This window comes from Coccinella septempunctata, chromosome 7 (assembly GCF_907165205.1).
Source record: "Coccinella septempunctata chromosome 7, icCocSept1.1, whole genome shotgun sequence".
NCBI lineage: Eukaryota > Metazoa > Arthropoda > Insecta > Coleoptera > Coccinellidae > Coccinella > Coccinella septempunctata.
This window is the reverse complement of record NC_058195.1, coordinates 7,007,783-7,034,864: the sequence shown is the minus strand read 5'-3', so window position 1 is coordinate 7,034,864 and position 27,082 is coordinate 7,007,783. Positions and strand designations below refer to the sequence as shown.

Genomic DNA, 27,082 nt, shown 5'->3' with positions numbered 1-27,082 from the left:
AAATGAGCAAGGGGTAAGACCCCCCTGAAATGACCTATTTGCTGCTCTGTCTGAAAATCAGGATGTTCTATTACTGTCTTAGGATTTGGAGTGCATAGAATTTGTTTTGAGGATTCTAGAAAACCAAACAGTTGATGATTCAATAGAGAATTGCACTCTAGAGAGCTCTTCGAAGTCAACTCGAAAATGAAAAGTGGAAAAACAAAAAAAATTATTTTCTCCTAAACAGGGCCAGATATTCGAAATTTTGGTATGGAAATATAGGTTTTCGAACACGCCGAATCTATTGCGAACAATTTCGAAAGCCTTTCTTTCTTGGTTTAGATTTTCATCTTGAAAATGGCATTTTTCAAAAATTGCAATTTTCAATCTGCGATATCTCCTGTTATATTCGTCTGATCGAATTGGGATTTCCGGTTATATAATCAGCGTTGCCTAGGCTTTCACCCTAGCATAAAAACTCGATTTCGAAAATCTCGATTTTTTGGGTCAAAAATGAGCAAGGGGTAAGACCCCCCTAAAATGACATATTTGCTAGTTTGTCTGAAAATCAGGATGTTCTATTACTGTCTTAGGATATGGACTGCATAGAATTTGTTTTGAGTATTCCAGAAAACCAAATAGTTGATGATTCCATAGAGAATTGCACTCCAGAGAGCTCTTCGAAGTCAACTCGAAAATGAAAAGTGAAAAAACAAAAAAAATTATTTTCTCCTTAACAGGGCCAGATATTCGAAATTTTGGTATGGAAATATAGGTTTTCGAACACGCTGAATCTATTGCGAACAATTTCGAGAGCCTATCTCCCTTCGTTTAGATTTTCATCTTGAAAATGACATTTTTCAAAAATTGCAATTTTCAATCTGCGATATCTCAGGTTATATTCGTTTGATCGAATTGGGATTTCCGGTTATATAATCAGCGTTGCCTAGGCTTCCACCCTAGCATAAAAACTCAATTTCGAAAATCTCGATTTTTTGGGTCAAAAATGAGCAAGGGGTAAGACCCCCCTAAAATGACATATTTGCTAGTCTGTCTGAAAATCAGGATGTTCTATTACTGTCTTAGGATATGGAGTGCATAGAATTTGTTTTGAGTATTCTAGAAAACTAAATTGTTGATGATTCCATAGAGAATTGCACTCCAGGGAGCTCTTCGAAGTCAACTCGAAAATGAAAAGTGGAAAAACAAAAAAAATTATTTTCTTCTAAACAGGGCCAGATATTCGAAATTTTTGTATGGAAATATAGGTTTTCGAACACGCTGAATCTATTGCGAACAATTTTGAGAGCCTATCTCCTTTCGTTCAGATTTTCATCCAGAAAATGGCATTTTTCAAAAATTGCAATTTTCAATCTGCGATATCTCCTGTTATATTCGTCTGATCGAATTGGGATTTCCGGTTATATAATCAGCGTTGCCTAGGCTTCCACCCTAGCATAAAAACTCGATTTCGAAAATCTCGATTTTTTTGGTCAAAAATGAGCAAGGGGTAAGACCCCCCTAAAATGACCTATTTGCTGCTCTGTCTGAAAATCAGGATGTTCTATTACTGTCTTAGGATATGGAGTGCATAGAATTTGTTTTGAGGATTCTAGAAAACTAAATAGTTGATGATTCCATAGAGAATTGCACTCCAGAGAGCTCTTCGAAGTCAACTCGAAAATGAAAAGTGGAAAAACAAAAAAAACTATTTTCTCCTAAACAGGGCCAGATATTTGAAATTTTGGTATGGAAATATAGGTTTTCGAACACGCTGAATCTATTGCGAATAATTTCGAGAGCCTATCTCCTTTCGTTTAGATTTTCATCTTGAAAATGGCATTTTTCGAAAATTGCAATTTTCAATCTGCGATATCTCCTGTTATATTCGTCTGATCGAATTGGGATTTCCGGTTATATAATCAGCGTTGCCTAGGCTTTCACCCTAGCATAAAAACTCGATTTCGAAAATCTCGATTTTTTTGGTCAAAAATGAGCAAGGGGTAAGACCCCCCTGAAATGACCTATTTGCTGCTCTGTCTGAAAATCAGGATGTTCTATTACTGTCTTAGGATATGGAGTGCATAGAATTTGTTTTGAGGATTCTAGAAAACCAAACAGTTGATGATTCAATAGAGAATTGCACTCTAGAGAGCTCTTCGAAGTCAACTCGAAAATGAAAAGTGGAAAAACAAAAAAAATTATTTTCTCCTAAACAGGGCCAGATATTCGAAATTTTGGTATGGAAATATAGGTTTTCGAACACGCTGAATCTATTGCGAACAATTTCGAGAGCCTATCTCCCTTCGTTTAGATTTTCATTTTGAAAATGGCATTTTTCAAAAATTGCAATTTTCAATCTGCGATATCTCCTGTTATATTCGTCTGATCGAATTGGGATTTCCGGTTATATAATCAGCGTTGCCTAGGCTTTCACCCTAGCATAAAAACTCTATTTCGAAAATCTCGATTTTTTGGGTCAAAAATGAGCAAGGGGTTAGACCCCCCTAAAATGACATATTTGCTAGTCTGTCTGAAAATCAGGATGTTCTATTACTGTCTTAGGATATGGAGTGCATGGAATTTGTTTTGAGGATTCTAGAAAACCAAATAGTTGATGATTCCATAGAGAATTGCACTCCAGAGAACTCTCCGATGTCAACTCGAAAATGAAAAGTGGAAAAAACAAAAAAAATTATTTTCTCGTAAACAGGCCCAGATATCCGAAATTTAGATATGGAAATATAGGTTTTCGAACACGCCGAATCTATTGCGAACAATTTCGAGAGCCTATCTCCCTTGGTTTAGATTTTCATCTTGAAAATGGCATTTTTCAAAAATTGCAATTTTCAATCTGCGATATCTCCTGTTATATTCGTCTGATCGAATTGGGATTTCCGGTTATATAATCAGCGTTGCCAAGGCTTCCACCCTAGCACAAAAACTCGATTTCGAAAATCTCCATTTTTTGGGTAAATAATGAGCAAGGGGGTAGACCGCCTAAAATGATCTATTTGCACTTCTTCCCAAAAACCAGGTTGTCCAACTACTGTCCTAGAATATGAAGTGCATAGATGTAGATTCCAGAAAACCAAACAGTTCCCGATTCAATAGAGAACTTGCACTCCAGAGAGCTCTTCGAAGTCAATACGAAAATGGAAAGTGGAAAAATAATAAACTGACATCTTTCCGAAACTACAATATTTCACCGAAATCACCTTTAAACATTTTTGTGGGTCAAACTCCAAACACCTTCCTGCCATTAATATATTAGCTTTGAAGTTGATAATCCCTGAAATTATTCATGAACAAGGTCCAAACGTCGGCATCTATTTTAGAGCATCAATAATCAATTTCTTGCCCCATTATTATGCTTGTATATTTCGGTGTGATCTTTCGTTTCATCCCATCTCTAATTCTGACCGAAAATTATACGCTGTTTGTGGCCAGGGAGTGAGAATTGAAAAATCACCAGGCGCGTTATTAATAAAGGAATAATTTTGTAGCAGATTAATTTCTGTATCCCACCCGAGAGTTTTTTAATTTTTTACGGTAAACAAATTATACCTCATTTGTTAATTGTACGGAACAGTTGAGCATCCTCGGGAGACTCATTTGAATGCGGTAGGATTTAGTGGAAGTTGTAGATCAAGGTGATTAATCCTTATACAGGGTGAGTCTTTGACTCGTAGAAATATGTCAACTGTAGATTCTTGAGGTCGGAAGAAACACTTTTTCTCTACCATTTTTTTCCGAATCGGCTCGGCTTTAAAGATACAGGGTGTTGAAAAACCATAAAAAAATTGTTTTTAGTTTTAACTCGCAAACGGTTTCATCGAATCAAATGAATTTCACAATATAGTTGTTCAATTATTTGTTGAATCTTTTTCGAATACAAGATATCACCCACGTCTTCCAGTTTTCTCATTATGACCATTACGTACCATAAAAATTCAAAGAACCCAACTCTTGAAACTGACTTGGATGCTGTCTATTGAATATTTGGTCGTTTTGTGAAATTAAAGTATTCCTCATATTTTCTCGTATAATGCGCCGTTTTCGAGTAATTTGATGTTCAAAAATTAAAAAGTATCTGTGAAATTTGAAAAATTGGGTACTTTGGCTGAATACAACTCTGTTTAAAAGATCCAGAGATGTGTAGTGTCACAGATTTAGCTTCTTAGTTATTCTGAAGATAATTTTGTTTTTCCAGGGGTGGCATCAGAGCTCATAATTAAAACTTGAAAGGCTATATCTTTTCATAAGAGCAGAATCTGAAAAAATGGCATAGGAAAAAAGTGTTTCTAATTTGGAATGACTTCACTTGATCGAAGACAGTTTTGATGTAACAAAATATTTTACGGATATGATGCCATCAATAATTTTAGTAAATGACAATCTTTCCTGAAATTTCTCAAATTTTCGTTTGCTATATCTCCTGAAATTCTCAATCGATTCTACTGAAAATTTATATTTAGCTTAAAGTTGTTAGTTTCAATGAAACAAAGCAATATAATTCGACAAAATCAGAACCGGTCTCAGTGAGGCTTCATTTAACTCCAAACCAATGAAAAACACCCTGAATGTAGTGTTTCCATCGTAATTTCAACATTATCGTTATCTGCTTCAATAATTGTCCTAAAATAAATGAATCATTGAGTTGGTCCACCTGTACATCTTGATTTATAAATCATTGTTTGTAGTCAGACGTCCCTAAGGAAGAAAGCACTTAAAAATGGATTTAGAAATTGTAAATTGCAATTTTTCCTTTAACAAGTATTCTGTTGATTGTATTACACAAGTATACCAGATTCGGTCATGTTTTGTAATTGATAATACACAAAAATGTAAGGAAAAACAACGCCATCTTGAAACGAATGATAAAAACTTGATCTTCAGAATAGAAGTAGGTGTTCGAACCACTTTCTTTACACTTTTTGGTCCTTTTTATGATGCTGGTCTTATTAGGTACATAAGGATTGTTATCTATCTCTACAAATGGTTTTAAGAAGTACAAAATCCATGGAAATTTTAAGGCAACAGTTGGTTCGGTATCTTCTCCTCGTGGGAATAAGGCCCTTTTCCTTATCTGAATAACGAGAACGTGGAAAATGCGCTGACTCCATCAGAGAATAAATCGACCTAATATCTCAACAAGTCAAAATTATAATTCAACGCAGGTAGGAGAGCTTTGACTGTGTTCACCCCTCGCTCGTCTCATAAGCTTTTATTGAAAACGTCAGAGCGAAAAAAAAAACATTGACATTCTGATGAATTTATGGGACACGCAAGAGAAGAAGCGTCCGTCAAAAACAGCGGTGGCCTTGGTCGAACTTAGGCCACTCTTAATTCCAATTAGACGAGAAATTGGTGTAATTAATTTTCTTGTACGGGTTTTTATAGGGATAGGTATAATCCGATAAAAAATCGTTTTGTGCCGTTCAGAGTTTTTCGTTTAGTAACCGATAAATATATGCAATTATACACTTCTTACATTTACAGACTTGTCTCTCAGCAGAAATAGTTATTTTGGGGGAAAGGCTAGGTAATTTGCAGTTGCAGTTAGAATTGGGAACCTGCATAGGTCACAGGGCTAATTCAATCCATGGTAATTCATAAATACATAACCTTATGCCTGTAATTTTCATGGTACCCGAAACATTTGGCTGTAATTCTCCCCAAGCTAAAGAAGAAATGATTTTGGCTGTAATTTTGTGATTTGTCTCGTCGAAAATATTCGTGCCTACAAGGAAAATTCATTCAAGTTGAATGGGCCATAAGAAAACTATGCTGAATAAATTTTAATGTTGTGATTTTACATCGTACAGTAAAGCTTTGGCTGTAATTCTTTGAAAATTTTATTGATTTATGAATGTGAATGAGAGTTCAAATAGGTATCCATATTATTGGTCTTCTCACAGTTTACTGAAATTATTACTGTATATCTTTCGTAGTTTGATTGAGTAACTTTTCATTCAGTAAAGTACAGGGTGGGCAAAATTCGTTGTCTACTGAGGGGATCTCGAGAACTATAAGAGCTAGAAGAAAACGAATGATACATTTCCTAGCTCTTTTTCAGAGGAACAAAGAAAGGTAAAAACCATAGCCTCCTTCGATTCTTCGTTTTTGGGTTATTAGCAAAAATGGGATTTTGACGATTCCGAAAAGTTCCCATAACTTTTTTGTCTTTGAAGTTACAGATCTGAAACTTGAACCTTCTACAGGCACTTTTTCACGTAGAATCTTCTAACGAGCTCAAAATATGTTTTAATTTCGAATCATTACGAGAATTTACGTTTTTTTAAATGCACACTTTTACTGAATTTGTTATTTTTGAATTGGAAAAAATCTTTTGTCAGTAGATTCTGAGCATAACAGTGCCTAAGAAGGATCAAGTTTCAGATCTGTAACTTTAAAGACGAAACAGTTATGAAAACTTTTCCAAATCGTCAAAATCTAATATTTTGTTGATAACTCAAAAACGAAGAATCTTAGTAGGCTACGGTTTTCGCCAATCTTTGTTTCTCTGAAAAAGAGATCGGGAGTGTCACCTATTTTCTTCTACCTCTCATAGTTCTCGAGATAGCTTTAGTAGACAACGAATTTCGCCCACCCTGTACATATATCGGAGTAAATCTTCGGGAATTGTATGGTTGACTGAAGAATTACTACAAAAAGTGTAGAAGGTATCTTGAATGGGGTGTACCTATAATTTCCTTATTGATTATTTGGCTATAATATATTTTTGATACTGAAGTTAGAGCAAAAAATGATACTGACCCATTGATTTTTTTCACCAAAACTAAATTGTATGAAGAAGGAAACTTTCCATATTTATTGGCCTTAATATCTCACTCAACTCTTGGAATATGGCTGTAATTATTTGTAAACTGTATTTCGAATTGAATACCTTTCGAAGTAGAGACAAATAATGACTCTATATTTGACGTATGGCGAAATTTTGGCTGTAATTCTTATTATTGCTCATGCATGGCGTAACTAATTTGATGTGGCCTTCCATAACTAGTTCTTCAAAATTGCTTAGTGAACAGTATATGTATCAATTATTTCCAATCGTTAAGTGAAATTATGGCGGTAATTTTTTGAGAATTGAAATATTGAAAAATGGATGGTGAGATCTTGAACCTATGGAATAATGGCTTTATTTCTTCCAAAACTGGTATGTAGGTCATGGAAGGAATTTTTCGAATAATGTGTAATTTTTTTGATCGTTATTTGCGGAAAACAGTGTAACATTAAAAGTAATATAAGCTGTTGGGGACCCATCGTTACTAGATAGTACCAATAAGGAATTTTCCACATTTATTGGCAGTAATATCTCATTCTATAAAATATGACTGTAATTGGTGAAGTTTTGGCTGTAATTGGTAAAGTTTTGGCTGTAATTGGTGAAGTTTTGGCTGTAATTGGTGAAATTTTGGCTGTAATTGTCGTATTGCTCATAGAAGAAACACTTCAATAAGCTGCGTGACGCTAAATTTGAGCTGTAATTATGAAGAATCATGGGGTTATGTAGCTGATTTTAACGAGGAGCCTGCTAACTTTTGTCGGCGAATATCATCAACAATTTCACACAGAAGTCTGCATCGCTAAGCCCCACGAACAATAGTACAGCGTATGAGAACGTATATCATTGGCGCACAATATCCAGGCTAATGCATCACCCTACTTTTCGAACCCCCAATAATAATATAACAAAAGCAAATACCGTGTACGAGGGTTAGTCGCCATTTTTCATTGGGTGGTAGACGCTGGATGTTACAGGGTGGCCCCCCGACACCCGTGATAATCAACATTGAAAAGACATGGAAATCCGAATCAAAATTCACCGTGAAGCGTGCTTAACAAACAGCTGAACGCTAAATATATCACGGTCTCTTTTCATCGCCTACTACGATACGATCGCGCTGTCCTTTTTTCGGGTAGCGTTTGTTATACGTGAAAAAAATGGCGCAGCCGTCCGCAGGGGTTGGAACCGACATCCGATCCATGGAAAATTTAAACAGGCACTAATGGTTATTTTTCCGTTGATTCTCCGTACGAAATATGTATGGAAATTACGTTAGGATACGGCTCGTTGTCGAAAATTGAATCTGCAACATCCTCCATAAGGACTTCCCTTTTCTATGGTCCTTTTTCTGGGTGGACGTAGGTCGTAGCTCTTATATTAGGTCGGTACGGATTGTTAAGGTTGTCTCATGGCTAATTTTGGTATTCATATAGCGCAATAATCGCATCTTCAAGATAATACTTTGCGGTTTACCTGATGCCGATTTGTTGTGTTCGAAATTGATTTGGACACTGGATTATGAAAATTCGCCACCGATTTTGGTACTTTCGAGAAACCATAGGGAAATGGAACCATCAAAATTATGGTCCTTCAAGGCAATTAATCATTTCGATGAAGATCCTTCATTTCTATTCCACTTTATCATCTATTACAATACAGATTGTTCCAAAATTGAAGGTACAAATAAAAAGGGGAGATTCCTTAAGTAATTCTAAGAAAAAGTTCCATTAACAGGGTTTACAGTTTGAATTTTTGGATCAAAACAAGTTGTCAAAACATTCATTATTAGAAATACCGAGTTTAATTTGATGTCTCAAAACTAACAATGAATTTGTTCACCACAGCTTACTAACTGAATTTTTATGACAATTTGGACTTTTCTTAGGGTTTTGAAAGAATCGTTCAAAATTTTTTTCTCGAAATCGGTAGTAGATACGACAAATCTACAAGAAACCATAAAGTTTAGTATAACAACAAAGCTTCTTTTTACAGTTTTTCAAATTAACAGTGGTTTACCAAAAAAAGTTCTGAGGTAAAACAGGAGACTGTGTTCCAGATTTGCTAACTATCAATTATAATATTTATGCCAAAGTTCAGTTTAATAACTCGTAGATACTATAAGAGAAAAACCAGAAAAAAATTATAAGTTTAACATCCTGTATCTGTCCCATTATTATGAGACTTTTTTTCTTAAAATTACTCAAGGAATATCCTCTTTTCATTTGTACCTCCAATTTAGGAACACCCTGCATAGCATAACACTATTCGTTGTTTATTTGATTATACAGTGTCTAACTTGAAAGAAATTCGGTAAATCAAAGATAGTTTTGTTTTTGGTTTAAATACCACCATATTATCATATATCTGACACTCTTCAAGGGAAAATAGAATTTTTGTTTCTCCATTTCTCAATTTCCACTTCATTTTGAAGAGTTCTCTGGACCGCAATTCTCCATTGACTCATCAACTCTTTGGCGAGACTTGTACCTACATATATTTTAACAGTAGATGTTTGTTATAAGTTTTTTCCAATAAAAATAAGTTAAATTACCCAAAAAGACATTACCTACATTCCTTTAATTTTCTACTGTTTCCTTGAATTTAGGATTGTTTGAATGTACTTTCCATTCGAAAATGAAGCCATAAATTCAGATTCCCATCTTAAAATTTGCAAACTTCAATCACAAATTGTTATTCGATTACAAAGAGTGTTAGGAAATGAATGGATCTAACTGTATAGTTCTGATTCATGTAGAAATGTAACGGAGTTGACTTATAATAGTTTTCCTATTTCATGAACGTTTGCTAGTTAAGCAAAATTTTATAGAGCAATTCCTGAGATATTTTGAGTGGTAAAAAAGATTTTATTCTTCTTCTGCCTTCTAGCGACCTGTTAAAATTCTTTTTTCGCGTTTATGATCAACTCCTAACACATCATTCTACAAAGGCAAAACGGAAACGAATTTCATAGTCAATCATATAATAATAAACATAAAAAGTGTTCCCTTTGATATTGTAAGGTAGTGAAGAATCCTTAAACAATATCGATTTGGAAGGGTAAAAACGGTTGAGTTACAGTGCTAACAAATGTATCTCCGATTATTTATAGTACAGAAGACGTGACTCTTTGTGTTTCATGGTCATAAAATAACAAAATCAAGTCAAGCTTCATGAGCATCAGTTTCTTAGAAGTTCTCAGACGTCCTAAGATAGTTATGTTTGTTGTTGTTTTGATGAATTGAACGTAAATTTTCACCTTTAGATACCCACCTAGACAAACCTATTCAAATGATTCACACTGTATATAATTTTTGATTGTGGTTGATTCTTGTTCTGAGTATGTTGATCATTCGTGAGAAGGTGATGTTGACAGTCTTGGTACCTAATCTACGATAACAGGATAACGAGTTTTATCAAATTATTTGTAGTTATTTTCGTTGGTAGAACTTTTATCTCCTATGAATATTTATGGTTGCGTATCTGTGAATTCTTCATGAAGGTCAGTTTTATTTATCTCTAACGAAGACTGGTTGGCTTCGTAACAACAAAATAATTTTGACCTCAGGTGAGTTGTTTGAACATTTTCCTTGGAGTAATTTGATTTGACAGTAAGAATTCGATAATATTTTATTGAAACTCGAGTATTTGTTATCTATTTGCCATCTTCATATCATATTCTGATCGTTTTACTACTGAAATACAAAAAATAGGTGGATTTGGATGAATTTTCGATGTATTTCTATTTTGTCTAGAACTAGATGAAATATTGTGAATTTTTGGGGTAATATTTCAGAATTTCTACAAGGGATCTCGTATACCTAATTAAAATCAATAATGCATTCGTGGAGCTTGATAGAAGGATTGATTTTCTGTAGTTTTGTAAGTGCCACAAACAAGACAAATATACGAAAAAATTGGGGGAATCACTTGCTATAATCTGTGATATTCTTTATATAGGGTGAGTCTTTGACTCGTACAAATATTTTAACAGTAGATTCTTGAGGTGAAAAATACAATTTTTTCCATTTTTTTCGAATCAGCTTGGTTTAAAAGATACAGGCTGTTGAAAAACCATAAAAAAATGTTATTTATAGTTCTATCTCACAAACGGTTTTATCGAATGAAATGAATTTCGGAATATAGTTTTCCCTTTATTTGATGAATCTTTTTTGAACACAAGATATCACCCACGTCTTCCAGTTTTCTCATTATGACCATAACGGACCATAAAAATACCAAAAATTCAAATATCCCAATTCTTGAAACTGAGTTGGATGCTATCTAATGAATATTCAAACTTTTTTCAAAATAAAAGAATTCTTCTTCTTCTTTCTCGTAAAATGCGCCTTTTTGGAGTAATTTGATGTTCAAGAATAAAAAATATCTTTGAAATTTGAAAATTGAGTACCTACTTTGTCCGAAGACAATTTTTTTTAAAAGATAACAGATCTGCAGTGTCACAGATTTAGCTCGTTATTTTGAAAGTAATTATGTTTTTCCAGGGGTGGCACAGCTCCTTATGAAAGTCTAAAATGGCCATATCTTTTTATCAGGGCCGAATCAAAGTGTTTCTTTTGACCTCAAGAATCAATACTGATGTTAAAATATTTGTAAGAGTCAAAGAATCAGTATATAAATGTTGATAGGCCAAGTTCCTAAACAAAACTGTATAATTCAAGATCCTCCAATAGTTTTTTTCAAAGATGTGCAATTTCGTTGAGAGTGTTAGATTTGTTCAGGAAAACATGAAACTCTTCGAATTATATTCAGATTCATTTTGTTCATTTTCCATCCTATAAGGCATTGGTTATATTAGGGTTCTGTCAAAAGAGATAGTTTCACAAAACTCGAAATAAAACTTCTATCGACCACCGGTATCCAGAAATGTTGTCGCCATATTTTAACTTTGTCTCTAATAAAGAAACTTTTCTTCCAGCGTCCAAACCAAGCAATCGATAAAGATATCTAACATATCTACATAAATTTGGTGATAACTTATTTATAAGCCGATCAATTTTCCATCAGTCTACGTAGTGTCGTCAACGATGGATCACGTCAAAGGAAAAGATGACGGTGTCAAACTCCATGAAGAAATCTACGATCAATACGTGGATAAAACGACAGGCCAATCCAGTCCCATTTGGAAGTTCACATGGTCGAATTCCAGCAAAGTTTGCGTTGAAGTCATCACTTACGGGGCCACCATAACAGCCATCAAGGTACCAGACAAAAACGGCGTGGTCGAAGACGTTGTCATGGGCTTCAAAGACCTGAAAGGCTACCAGAACCCTCTGAATCCCTATTTCGGGGCTACAGTCGGCAGGGTAGCCAACAGAATCGGCCAGGCGAGGTTCACCATCAACGGTACCACTTACGGGGTATCGCCGAACCTGCCGCCCCATCAGCTTCACGGTGGCTTCAAGGGTTTCGATAAGGTGAACTGGGAACACGCCAAAGTGGGCAAGAAGGTGGTGATGAGTTATCTGTCCAGAGATAAAGAAGAAGGTTTCCCTGGAGACGTGATCACAAACGTCACCTTCCAACTGACGGACTCCAACGAATTCCTGATCGATTTCAAGGCTTACACCACCAAACCAACCTACGTCAATCTGACCAACCACTCATACTTCAACCTGGCTGGACACAACAAGGGAGCTGCAGAATTATACAAACACGTCGTTTCTATAAACGCCGATCAAACGACAGCCGTTGACAAAGACTCTATACCGACAGGGGCTCTGCTTCCAGTTGGGGGTACTGTGTTTGATCTCAGAATTCCGAGAATACTGGGCACGGTTATCCACAAAATACCCGGATACGACGGTTTCGATCATAATTTCTGCGTCACGAAGGGGGAGCAGCAGGGGGAGAGTTTCGTGGCCAGGGTGCATCATCAGGGTACCGGGAGGGTGTTGGAGGTGTATTCGAATCAGCCGGGGGTGCAGTTTTACACTTCCAACGGCATACCGGACGCTCCGAAGGATTACAAAGGGGACGCGAAGGGGTTGAAGACTATTGTCGGGAAGGATGGGCCTTATTATAAGCACGGGGCGTTTTGTTTGGAAACGCAGAATTATCCTGATGCCATCAACCATCCGGGTTTTCCAAAGGCTGTTCTTAATCCAGGGGAAACTTATCATCATACTCTAACCTATAAGTTTTCCGTTGATAAGTGAGTTTTTTGAGTCTTTTACTTGTACATATATTTCAACAGTGGCATCTTGGGGTCAAAAAAATACACTTTTATCCCTCATAATTTCTTTCGATTCGGACTAGGTGAAAATATATAGCCATTTCACGTTTTCATAGTGAGCTATGACATTTCTTGATCTTTGAAACAGAGCTACATTCAGCCACAGATACATTTTTCTCTTTGGAATATCAAATTACTCTAAAACGGCGTATTATGTATTTTTATGTATAGTGAAAATGATAAAGAAACTGGAAGATGTGCGTGGAAATTTGGAAGATTCATCACATCAATGAAAAACTGTTTTCCGAAAATCATCCCATTTGATAAAACCGTTTGTGAGATATGGATTTTCAATTGAGCCGAATTGGAATAAATGACAAAAAGAAAAAGTGTTTCTTCTGATCTCAAGAATCTTCTGTTAAAATATTGCTACATAAGTACAACTCAGAGACTCACCCTGTATATTTTTTCAGTTGAACTTTCATATGCCAACCTTAATGGACTAGAGTGTACTAATCATTGCTTAGGTAGTTTCCGAATAACGAAGTATTATATTTTCCACATAAAAAATTATTTATTAAATGTTTTCTGAGAGAATTCTTTGCAAAGGGTGTGGAAAATGAAATGAAGTAGGTACCTCCCACAGATTTTTCTTAAGAGAGAAGTCTGTATTAGACTATCGACTAATAAGCTCATATTCACATTTTTCACTTCAAAATAATTCAGAGGCATGAACTTTTACATCCCCATAAAGAATTGGGTTTAATTAGCTATCATGCACAATCATTTATTTGCTCTTTCTATATTGAAACTGTTTAATTAATCTTCATTTCCTCCTCTACCAAGTGAAATTTGATTGGATTGATTCCAAAATGAACTATTTGGTTTTATAATGTTTGCGTTTTTGATTGAAATATATTTTTGAGCTCGTAATAAACTGCAACACATATTCGCCTCTTGTTGTAGGTACATTTATTGAATTATAATAAGAAATGATGTGATTTTATCCAAAATGTTATGGGTAATTAAAGGAATTTTATGACAATTTGTTTTTCTTCGAAAATAGTCGATATTTGAATGATTTGTATACTGTATATTCAAATTCTCGAAAACCCTTATGATATTATTTTCCTGAATAGAGAAACTCCATAAGGAATCTTATTCAGGATGTCCTGTAAATAAAAATTGGACAGGTGTCGTTTGGGAGTTACAGACTGATCAAGCAGTTCAAAAATGCTGTTTTTCCATATTTCAAGTTATTTCTCCACAACTCTCAGAGTTTTCGTTTGAAGTACATGGATTTATTTAGGTAACCCCTCCTCTGTTTCCACGTAGAACCGACTGAAATAATAAAAAATGTAAGCATGTTATTCATAATTGGGAAATCTTGTGTTTTGGCTTTGGCCTTACATTCTCATAAAAACTCTGTACATTTTTTCCGATATCATCAGAAGCTGTAGGGGTATGAAAGTTCATATTCGAAAACCCCAACATACAAATTTTCAGCGCGAATAGATCTCTATAAACATCTGAAAAGCCATCCATCGTGGGACACCCTATATAAGCAAGGCAAGTGAGGTTTTTGTTGGCTAGTTTAATTCAGGCAGTTTACACCATTTTAATTGGAATTTCACAGTCCATTCTAATTCATTATAACAAAGGCAAAACACTTTTTATTATTTGATAAACAAACTACCTTTTTTTGTCGAGAAAAATTAAAACTGCCCAAATGATTCCAACACTTTTTGCGCGATCATCTATACATAGGATACACAAAATCTTATATTCGACATTGGTCTTCGTCTCATTGTTCGAAATTCCAACGAGCGCAGCAGGATATCGCCTAATTGGATATTTTTTCTGAACCAGAAGGAGAGAGAGTTCGTCGATTCTATAATTCTACAGGAATCAATATTAATTGCTGGTTGTTTCATGAATAACATTTTCGGGAGAAAGGTTTTTCTTCAACTTCGGGCTTGTAAGGTTTCCCGGCAAGAAATATACCGGCTGACTTTTAATTGACAGCGACCAACACTAGAAATCTAGAAAAAAGTATCGTCCTGATTCCTTTGATATTTGTTACAAACTCGGCAACATCAGGGCGCATTTTAATTGGCCGTAAACACAGTCTTTGAAATATCAGTGACTTAAACCTATACTCCATTCACTTTTATTTTAGCACTCGGTTGGCCATGCAAATTTCCATGGAAATTTGACACATTTCACTCTGTTTAGTACGAAAATGTGGGGTTTTGAAGCTTGTCAAAACATTTTTGGGTTTTAAATCAACGCTATGTTGCTCTTTCTACGTGAAAGTTTCTGTTATTACGTATTTTATCGCAATGTCGAATCTCTTCGGAAAATATGTGACGAACATAATTGAAGTTTATACAAACTGATTGAAGCCATACCAAATCCAGTTATTTGCATGGAAAATACAAGAGATCAGTATAATTTCATAATATGCACTAGCTTGAGGTGAGTTAATGTTCGTTATCTTCTTTGGGTAAAGTTTGAATACGTTAAATCAGTTGTAGATTTCAAACATATTAACCAGAAGATGGAATTCATATGATGCAGTGGTTGGGAATGGGTATCTCCCGAAGGAACTAACAGATAATTACAAGAATGTTAAATTCTTCAACAAAAATCATCTTGCATCGATATAATTGAAAGGATTCAAAGGAAGTTTCAAGTCAAGATGACCTTTGAACAAAAATTTCACATGAATGAACAATTTATTAACAGGACAACTGGCGCGTATTTGTGGCTGTTCATCTTAATACATTGATATAATAATAATAATAATTAGGTATTTATTGCTACCTTAAGACATTTATTATGTATAGGACAAGTCAAATGAAAAATAGAAAAACAAATTTTTGGGAACTTATTCTACGATGACATTCATCGAAAATCCTGTAGTAAACATTTCGCATTAATTCACTCAAACATAAAATTCTCAAATGCCACCACTTTTTTGGGTCCCCAAAAGAAGGAAATTCTTTGTCATCCCCTTCATTCACAATCTTTCTGTTTGTGGAAATATTCAGCTGAAATATAAGTCGTTTAGATTCAGACGAAACATTACCTATATAAATTCTCTTACATTGATTATGTTCGCTACTGTCTGACGTATTGTGGATTTTAGAATATCAGGTTATAACTATTTGAATGAGCGGACCTGAATTCTAAATAGCACTTCTTGAAACTCTGTCTCCTTTTTCAATCACTTTCGGCATTTTCGTAATGAAAAATGGTATTAGTTGTGGCAACGGCGTTTCAACATTTCATGAGTGCCAACCTTACTCCATTCTAGTTACAAAAACATGGGAAAATTATTTCATTGCCAACCGACTGCTAAAATGAATTTGAATGGAGTATATCTAAAAGTTACAGGTGGATGTTGAAGCTTTAGATATAACCTACACCAAAAAGATACTTCAAATGGGTTATCCTATTTATTATAACTTTTTTCGCTTCTTTATTCCCATCTGAGTATATTGTCTAGTACGTTCCTATCCTTATTCCTGATACTTTCGGAGATATTAACGGTTTTCCAAATTGAAAATATGAATCCAATGAAATAGGCATATAGAAAAGACATTTCATATATTGGGAATCTGAAATGTTTGAAATAGGTCACTTAGACCCCGAGGATGAGTTTCGTGTAGCAAAACTTGGTGTAGGATATACAGGGTGCTCCAAAATTCTTTACAAACTTCATAACGAAGTTTTTGGAAAAATTCCACAAGCAAATACTACACTGCAACGCTCTCCAGGTGACTTGTAAGCTATATAGCTTACGTGGAATCTTCAATCGGGGTTCACTTGGGACGTGCATGAAATGATTTACGTGCAAGACTCTGAAACTGTTGATTAGATATTTACGGATGACGGCTGCTATTAATTGGATAGTTGCGAAAAGCCCCAACGCTTTGGTTTACCTGGAAATTGAAACTGAGAAGGGTGCAAGAGTTGAACGAATTGGCCTGCAATATTGGTTAATATACCGTACATAGTTTCTATTTATGCCGATTTCACTCCTATTAAGTACAGATCGGTATACGAGTTCTCGAGGAGCTTGATATAGGTGATCGGAAAGCCTGGATGGAATGCAGGGGTGATCAACGTAAGCTGCCTCAGATTTACCGCAAATAGATTCATCAATATTTTGAAAACTTTGTGTTACTGACCGAGCATTAACGCAGAAAACTCACAAAAGAGTCTTGGACTCTCCATTCACGCTTTCATTTATTGGTTGATATTTCTATACTCCATTCACTTTTATTTTAGCACTCGGTTGGTCATGAAATGTCGATAATGCCATAACGCCGTCGACACAACTTATATCAACTAATATCACGAAAATGCCGAAAGTGATTGAAAATGAGAGAAAGCAGGGTTTCAGGAAGTGCTATTTAGGTCCACTCATTCAAATAGTTATAGGTACCCTGATATTCTAAAATCCACAATACGTTACATATTCAATGTAAGAGAATTTATATAATGTTTCATCTGAATCTAAACGACTTATATTTCAGCTGAATATTTCCACAATCAGAAAGATTGTGAATGAAGAGGATGACAAAGAATTTCCTTCTATTGGGATACCCAAAAAAGTGGTGGCATTTGAGAATTTTATGTTTGAGTGAATTAATGCGAAAAGTTTACTACAGGAGGAATGTAATCTTAGAATAAGTTCCAGAAAATTGATTTTTCAATTTTTCATTTGACTTGCCCCATTATAAATGTCTTGAGGTAGCAATAAATACCTAATTATTATTATATCAATGTATTGATGTTGTCCTGTTAATTGTTTATTCAAGTCAAGTCAAGTTTCCAGCTCCATGGGCGCATAGAGAGACACCTGTGCGACATTCCCTGACGATTCTGTTCGCCCGATGATTGGCCACGCACATATACCGGAATAACTTCACAGAACCGGAGCAATACCGAACAGTAATCCGAGTACACGTCACGTTGAATCTGGTTCAGATTGCAAAGCGGTCATTTGTTCTCGTTGCGACACGTGATCGACTCGTCACGGTTTGGAAATCACGATCTTTTCACGAATTATACCTACTTAAAATGCCTTCATGTCGGTACCTACATCGATGAAGGAGTTGTGCAGAAAACGCTGAGCATTTCACGACAAAACTGACTTAAAAATACTATATAGTCTATATATACTAGTTATGGTTGATAGTTTGGTTAAGGGCTTACATTTCACTGCAACTTCAAGGTCTACTGTGCCTACCATCAGAGCTGTTCTCACAACGCCATCTACAGCTCATCATCCAGTTCCAGTTCCAGTATCTGAGAGGGCTACTTGAAGCCTTCATTCCTCCTATAACTTTCCCGTCCAAGGCATTCCTTGTGAAGGTTTGCAATGGCGAAGTATTCTTCAACCAGGTGAACAGAAGTTTCCTCCTGTTCCCCCACAGAATCCACACTTGTCAGTTTCCCATAAGCCCACTCTCTTCATATGCTTCTAAGGAGACAATGTCTTGTGAGGTGGTGTGACTTATTCTTGCTCAGATCCAAATACTTCTTGGATCTTGCAGTTTCAACATTCTGGAGGAATTTTTTGGTTGGAATGATCAATTCCTGGAAGATTCCTCCAGATCGTTTCTCTTTTGGTTTCTTCCTTCTACAGAAACTCGTTCTTATAAGTGCTCTGTGGAGTGTGTTGGCTTCCTCGCTTCTTTTGATCCCAGAGTGAACAGGAACCCAGACTAAAAAGACCTCGTTGTTTTTGTCTATTTCATTGAGTTTTTTTCGGCACTCCCATGTCAGCTTTGAGTCGATGACATGGAAGTTCAGTGCTTTGATAGCGGCTTGACCATCAAAATGGATCACTATGTCACATATGTCTATGCATCTTTCGATTTCTGAAAACACTCGACCAGGACCCTAACCATAGTGTACATTGGGTGCTTGCTCCACGTATTCTATCGCCAGCATCTGTCGTAGTTTTTGAACCATCAGTATACCATTTAATGTTATTAACTTTTCAATTTTGGGCAGTGTATTCCTTTTCCATTCTTCCCTTTTACGAAGCATCTTGTTGAAGTTCTTCTCAATGCCTAATTTTTTAATCATAACATCACTAGGTAGGTTCGCTGATGAGATGTACTTGTTTAAAGAGCACCAGGCTCTCTGGCTTCTAATTCTCTCATTAACTGTATCTTCCCTAGATATTCTGAGGATGGCTTCATAGGTTACCCTATCTATCACTAGATGTAGAGGAGTAAGATCTGTGATGACCTCTAGTGCTCTAGTTGGGCACCTTCTCATAATTCCAGTGATAAACGCTCTGGCAAGCTTTTGTACGACTATTATTCTCGTGCTTATGATTACCATACCCAGAATCCATCCAGCCCTAGGAAAAAAGGGAAAATTTAATAATGTGTTGAACCTCCACAATGTCTTATACGTCCAGAAACAGGCCATACTCCTAATCAGATAGTCGATTTCCTCCTGAAACCCAGGCAATTTCTGCCTCATGTCAAATCAAGGATATCATATGGTAAACAGAGTAATCTTCCTCCTATATTGTCCCATATGTCTTTTGTTGGGGAAAAATCTGGAGGCACGTTTCACTAAAAAATTAAGGACCTCGTCTTTCACCATGCCTTATCACCCTTGCAAAGTCATCATGCATCCCCAAACAGAATATGGATTAATCACTTAAGTTAATGTTAGTCCATTCGAGGCCCAGTTCAGTTGTTCTCTGCACCAAGCCTGTTTAATTCTCTCATCCCTCTGAGAGTGGACTTTCTCCCTCTAGATGTAGAGGAGTGAGGACTGTGATGACTTCAAGTGCTCTAGTTGAGAATGTTCTAATAAATCCAGTGATGCAGACATAGGCAAGACTTGAACCTTGTCGAGTATTTTACTCATGCTTGTCAGCCTTTCTTTAGCAAACCAGACTGCCCCTTATAGGTTATTTTTGATCTTACAATAAAGAAATACGTCGTTTGCAGTATTTTTGGGTTATAGCCCCAATTTTTGCTGGACAGAATTCTGCAGGTACTTCATTAAAGCCCTTATCACACTACTAGAAGAAGTTGATTACACATAAGCTTGCTGTCCAGGGTTATTCCCAGATATTTGATTTCAAACTTAAAACGAGATGGATTTCATGGCTAGAAAGTTTTTTTTTCGAGGAAAGAGAATAACTGTGGTCCTTTCTTGACTTCACTAAGAACAATGCAGGGTGAGTCTTTGACTCATACAATTATTTTAAAAGTAGATTCTTGAGGTCAAAAGAAACATTTTTTTTTTACCATATTTTCCGATTCGGCTCTGATAAAAAGATATGGCCATTTTAAGTTTTCATGATGAGATGTGCCACCCCTGGCACCTTCAGAATAACTAGCTAAATCTGTGACACTACACATCTGTGGATCTTTCAAACAGAGTTGCATTCAGCCAAAGTAACCAATTTTCCGAATATCACAGATATATTTTTTTTGAACATCAAATTACTCGAAAACGGCGCATTATACGAGAAAATATGAAGAACACTTTTATTTTACAAAACGTTCAAATATTCATTAGATGGCGTTCAACTTAGTTTCAAGAGTTGGATTCTTTGAATGTTTGGTATTTTTATGGTACGTAATGGTCATAATGAGAAAACTGGAAGACGCGGGTAATATCCTGTTCTCGAAAAAGATTCATCAAATAAAGGAAAAACTATATTCCGAAATCCATTTCATTCGATAAAACCGTTTGTGAGATAGAACTAAAAATAATTTTTTTTTATGGTTTTTCAACAGCCTGTATCTTTCAAACCGAACCGATTCGGAAAAAATGGTAAAGGAAAAAAGTGTTTGATTTGACCTCAAGAATCTACTGTTGAAATTTGTACAGTAAATTCCTAAAAATCCCTTCTAATACTGGGTGTTTTGTTTTCTGCCACCCAGTACCTCTGCATCTCTTCCATTCCGAGCTTCCCATTCATCTCCCTTGATTGATCGAATTCACCAGCAGCTTACCTAGCGCGACCCGACCAAAAATCAAGATCAGGAGGATCCTTGCTCGCTGTCGAACCCAAGAAACGGCCATCTGCCATTTATATGCCTCGGAATGAATGTGCACATCGGCCGAAATCAATGCAAATTCGCCGTGACAAGTCCCGGCTTTATCGAGGAAGTTACCCGGGTTTATGGATCTCGAAACGACGCACAAAAGCCGCGTGCATCGAAAGTTAGAAGGAGAATTCCTCCCTAACTCTGCGGAACTAAAATCCGTGACTTGGTCGATTCGCCGCTCTCAAAAGGTACGTCCCGCTTTCGTGTCGGCCGAAAATATCGGCGCCAAGTGTCACCTGTTCGTGGTCTAAGAGATTATGGTCTTTTTCGTGTTTCGGAAAACGGAGACGGAACGATCTGGATTATTGGTATTGGCCGGATGGAAATAGAGTTCTTTTTGAAATGCTGAATTCAAGTTTTATCATTCTGTGAATCATTTGCTGAATCTGTGTAATGAACCACGGAATATGTACTTGATTTTCTAACAGTTGCAGAAAGTCAACTTTCCAATTTCAGACTCTGAAGCATCGGTTGCCCGCAAGAGTGGGGAAAATACCCAGAAAACTGAATTTTTCGAACCCCAAAAAGTTTATAAAGGGTGAGTCTTTGACTCGTACAAATCTTTCAATAGTAGGTTCTTGAGGTTAAAAGAAACCCTTTTTTCCTCTACCATTTTCTCTAATTCGGCCCTGATAAAAAGATATTGCCGTTTTTAGTTTTTATAATGGGCTGTGCCATCCCTAGAAAAACAGAATTCCCTTCAGAATAACAAGCTAAATCTGTGACACTACTACATCTGTGGATCTTTTAAACAGAGTTGCATTCAGCCAAAGTACCCAATTTTCCAAATATCACAATTATTTTCATTTTTGAACATCAAATTACTCGGCGCATTATCAAGGGTGTCCGCAGTCGATTACTCTAATTCTATTAACTTATCAAAAAAGAATTTCTAATAAAACTTTCCTCTTTTTAAGTAGAGCATCTCCTAAAACTATTTAGAACTATTCAAAGTGTTTCGTTTCTTCTACACAGCTGTCAACATCGTTATTTTAAATGGAACACTGTGTATATTTTTACATTTTTGAATTCCCCGTTAAATTTGAATATGAGTTGCATTCAGCCAAAGTACCCAATTTTCATTTTTGAACATCAAATTACCCGGCGCATTATCAAGGGTGTTCGCAGTCGATTACTCTAATTCTATTAACTTTACAAAAAAAAGTTTCGAATAAAATTTTTCTCTTTTTAAATAGAGCACCTCCTAAAATTATTTAAAACTATACAGAGTGTTTCGTTACTTCTGCACATCTATCAACTTCGTTATTTTAAATGGAACACCCTATATATTTTTACAGTTTTGAATTCCCTGTTGAATTTGATTATGAGTTTGATAACACAACTATGTCAGAATTCTCAACGATTTTCGAGAAATTTGACTTTTTATTAATATTTTGACAGTTTGAGGGGTACTTACATAAAGGTATATAGCTCCGTCCCTATTCTATGTAATTGATTCAAATTTGAACTGTGTCTAGTCAATAAATGATACACTTAAAATTTCTTTTTAAATAACCATATTATATACAGGATCCACGAAAACGTATATGATCTATTATCAAAACAGAAATTCATCAAAATCTACTATAGACTATATAGGGACTATAGCTCCGTCCCTATTCTATGTAATTGATTCAAATTTGGACTGTGTCTAGTCAATAAATGAAACACTGAAAATTTTCTGTTTGAATAACCATATTATATACAGGGTCCACGAAAACGTAAATCCATTATCAAAACAGAAATTCATCGAAATCTTCATTTTTTCAAATGTCAACCTATATTTTTCTCTCTTCATTATTTAAACATTTCTTGTTTGCTTTCAGTTGTTACAAATAATGAACAGAAAAAAAATATGGGTTGCCATTTAAAAAAATTAAGATTTTCATGAATTTCTGTTTTGATAATGGATCTACATTTTCGTGGACTCTATGTATAATATGGTTGTTAAAAAAAAAAAAAATTTGTTTCATTTATTGACTAGACACAGTCCAAATTTGAATCAATTACATAGAATAGGGACGGGCTATAGTCCTTTATGTAATTACCTCAAACTGTCAAAATATTATTAAAGAGTCAAATTTCTCGAAAACCGTTGAAAATTCAGACTTAGTTGCGTTATCAAACTTATATTCAAATTCAACAAGGAATTCAAAAATGTGAAAATATATAGGGTGTTCCATTTAAAATAACGAAGTTGATAGCTGTGCAGAAGAAACGAAACACTTTCCATAGTTCTGAATAATTTTATGTGATGCTCTACTTAAAAGGAGGAAAGTTCTATTTCAAACTTTTTTTTGTAAAGTTAATAGAATTAGAGTATTCGACCGCTGCCTCATGGCGCTGACTGTAGAACTAAAAATAACATTTTTTTATGGTTTGTCAACAGCCTGTATCTTTAAAATAGTCGAGTCGATTCGGAAAAAAGGTTAGGGAAAAAAGTGTTTCATTTGAGCTCAAGAATCTACTGTTAAAATATAGGTATATACAAAAAAGTTGCAAAGTTTGACTAGTTAGAACTTCGACATTACTTAGGTGATGTTGGATTTTCACCCCAAGATGCAGTGCTTCATTTGTAGGTATTCTTTCTCAATCCCTTTCTGTTGTACTGGGTGTTGAATGCAGGACACCCAAAAATTTCTGTTTTTCGAGAAGAATTTGAGAATAGTAAAGTTTTGGGTAAGTTATAAGGTCAACATCTTCGGTCATCTTCGCGTTTTCCTTTAAGTTCTAGCTATACTGGCATTTCTGTGCCGATTTTGGACGGGTTTGAAGTACCATTCTTAATCTATAAGTAACTGCTGCTACAGCTCTCCTTGTTGCACAGGGTGTGAAGATAGAAAAGCGAAAATTTTCAGTTTTTTGGCATTTAATAATATCGAGAGGCCTTATCAAGTTTTCTTTATCTTGAGGGATAGTTAGGTTATTAGCTCGGGAGATTTTTTTGCCAGTGGTTCGAAGCTTATTTTGTACAGGTTGTGAATTTAGGAAAGCGAAAAAGTTCAGTTTTTTGGGTAAGAATTCAGAAACAGGGAGAGCTCTACAGAATTCTTCTTTATGTTGGGTGGATTGTTATGTAATTTTTTCGGGATGTTTTAGCCATTTTCTCGATATATTTTATTGCCATGGAAATACCGCTATTTCATGAAATTCCGCAGGATATTTTTCCTCAAGCTCCTTTTGTTGTACAGGGTGTGAAATCCAACGAAGAAATGTCGAAACTACATCTGGAACTTTTTGAATTGTTTTCATAAAATGGAATTTAACCTCCCACTTCAAAATACTCCTTCCCTCGACTACCTATGTCACTTCTAACCGAAGCTCCAAATCGGATTAAAAGATCAACTCCGGCACGAAACAAACACATTGAAAAAGATACCCCCGAAACAATTTGGATACATATATACTTACACCTAAGAACTGTTGACAGTACACCGGAGATGTACAACAATCCATAGAAACTTCTTCGACTGAAATTGAGTTGTCAGAAAACAAACAAACGCTGGATCATAATCGAAGCCTGAGGTCCTGAACAGTTTTGGCAATTTACCTCGTGCTAAGGGAAGTAATCCCTTAAACAGAAAGGATTACTGGCCTCTTAACTCAACGTTATGACATGTGATCGGTGCTGTTGTCAATCAAGTTGACACAGTAATCTACTTAGGGTTGGACAAAGATCAATGGCAACAACGAAATCTATCAGGAAAGTTTAAAAGCATCCGCAAACTCATTATAGAGTATACTGTTGGCCTATTTTGTTGTTCTTTTCTCAGAAGGGTCCATCCACCATACAGTACATTGGTTGGACCGCATAATCATTATTTTCTGAGATATGAAAAAATGGGAAAGTTAGGAAACTGACCTATTTTATTATTATCACATGTTGCTGACGTTTTTAGCTATGACTGTAACATCTTCAGGTTCTTAGGTAGAGGTAAAAGTGTGATCATTCGTTTTGGGAATTTTTCGAAGGTCAATTCTGAATGTGATACATATTCTAAAAAACAACTCTTCTAGTAATAACTCTCGAAATTCTATCGACTTTGGTGCAACCGTTCGGTATTGATAAATTTTTAACTGACCCCATCTTTTTGGGAATTTTTCGACAAACGTATGAAAATATTTCGAAAAATTCTTAGCCTACTATAGAACCAAACAAAATTTCAATGTCAAAATATTTCATTACTCAACATATTCTCCTCTTGATTGGATACATTTATTATAGCGAACCTGCAACGTCTCTAGACCTTTAAAAAAAAATGTTTCTTCTTGCTCTGAAAACCAGACCTCCACAGCTTTCATTACCTCGTTGGAAGAAAATTTACGACCTTTTAAACTTTTTTTCAGTTGAGGAAAGAGATGATAGTCGGATGGAGCCAAATCTGGTGAATGAGGAGGGTTTTCTAGTAATTGAAAGCCTAAATCACGAATTTTTTGCATGGCAACAAGAGATTTGTGTGGAGGGGCGTTGTCCTGCAAAAACAAAACACCTTTGGATAGCTTTCCGCGTCTTTTCTCTTTCATTTTTTCCCGTAGAGTGATCAGTAATGTCGAATAGTAATCTCCGATTATTGTTCTACCCTTATCCAAAAAATCAATCATGACTACTCCATGACAATCCCAAAAACTGAAGTAAGAACTTTTTCAGCAGATTTTTGGACACGAAACTTCTTAGGTCTCGGAGAACCAGAGTGTTGCCATTCCATCGATTGTTGCTTTGTTTCTGGATCGTAGAAATGTACCCAAGTCTCATCCATAGTAACAATTCGATTTAAGAAGTCTACATCGTTTTCAAATCGAGCACAGATCGAACGCGATGCTTCTACCCTTGCACGCTTTTGGTCAACATTCAAACATTTGGGGATCCCTTTTGCAGCAATTTTTCTCATGTCGAAATTGACGTGAACTATATGATAAATGCGTTCTTATGAAATACTCAGTGCTTCAGATATCCTTTTTAGCCCAATTCGACGGTCTCATAAAATCATGTCATGAACTGCATCGATATTTTCGGGGACTGACACAGAAACTAGCCTTCCCGATCGTTCATCATCTTCAATGGATAATTTATCTCTTTTGAAGCTTGCAGTCCAGTTTTTCACGGTCGCATACGAAGGACATTGATCACCAATGATATTAAGTATATCTTCGTAAATATGCTTACCTCTTAACCCTTTTAACTACAGGTACTTGATGATGGCTCGATACTCCAATTTTTCGATTTTCACAATTTCGGTGGACATCCTCTTTCTTTCAATTTATTGCGTAACTCTGGTTTACTTTTTTCCTCAAACTTCACACTGACACATGAGTTATTGTCAGTTGTTATGGTAACGCAATATTTTTTTATGCATGGAACAAGTCTAGGTTAACTAGATATCAATACACCCTCGTATCTCCCAGAAAAATTTTCTTAGATCTGAATGTGATACATATTTTAAAAGAGCAACTCTTCTAGTATTAAATATCGAAATTAACTTCCCTTGTTTTCGATGTAGTATGTAGCTACCCCATTAGGGAGAACATTGATTCTGCGGCCATTATAGGAGACTGTTTTATGTAGTCGGCGACTTCCCGGTAATAGAAAATTAAATTTCCTTCAAAAGGGGAGGAATATTGAATATTAATATACATTAAGGGAAACTGAGAAAGCGGTAATTGGTTTCTCAAGAGAATCGTCTGCTTTATGCTGATATACGAAGAAGGATGATGAGGATTCATGTCTCTCTACTCCGAAAGAAAATTGGATTTCTGATAATAAGCATTAGGGTTATATTTTCAGTTGATAGCCATCCCGGAGAAATCAATAAAATACCCGAGTGTTGGTAGTAATAGAAGGATTCTTGTCTAGAAATAAAAATGAAAATTGTCGTTTGCAGGAAGTGTTCCTACGTTAGTAGTTTTGTCTTTCTCGCATGTCGGCATGTCACAAACAATATTTGGAAAAAAAATTCCTGGACTTATAAAATCAAAACGATATGAATTTTCAACGAT

The 27,082-nt window shown here is 35.6% G+C and overlaps 1 protein-coding gene across 2 annotated transcripts in view; it reads left to right on the top strand.

The window, feature by feature from the left end:
• Nucleotides 1–10,154: 10,154 nt before the first annotated feature.
• Nucleotides 10,155–27,082, top strand: part of LOC123316834 (protein gooseberry-neuro-like) — a 98,983-nt gene continuing 82,055 nt past the window's right edge. Inside the window, exons 1-2 of one of the 2 annotated variants that reach the window (XM_044903084.1) lie at nucleotides 10,204–10,358; nucleotides 11,730–14,031. In XM_044903084.1, the coding sequence (XP_044759019.1) occupies nucleotides 11,839–12,969 (1,131 nt within the window). In that variant the 5' untranslated portion in view covers nucleotides 10,204–10,358; nucleotides 11,730–11,838 and the 3' untranslated portion in view covers nucleotides 12,970–14,031. Of the gene's footprint in view, nucleotides 10,359–11,729; nucleotides 14,032–27,082 lie in introns of those variants that run through there. The other variant, XM_044903086.1, reaches the window with a different exon arrangement.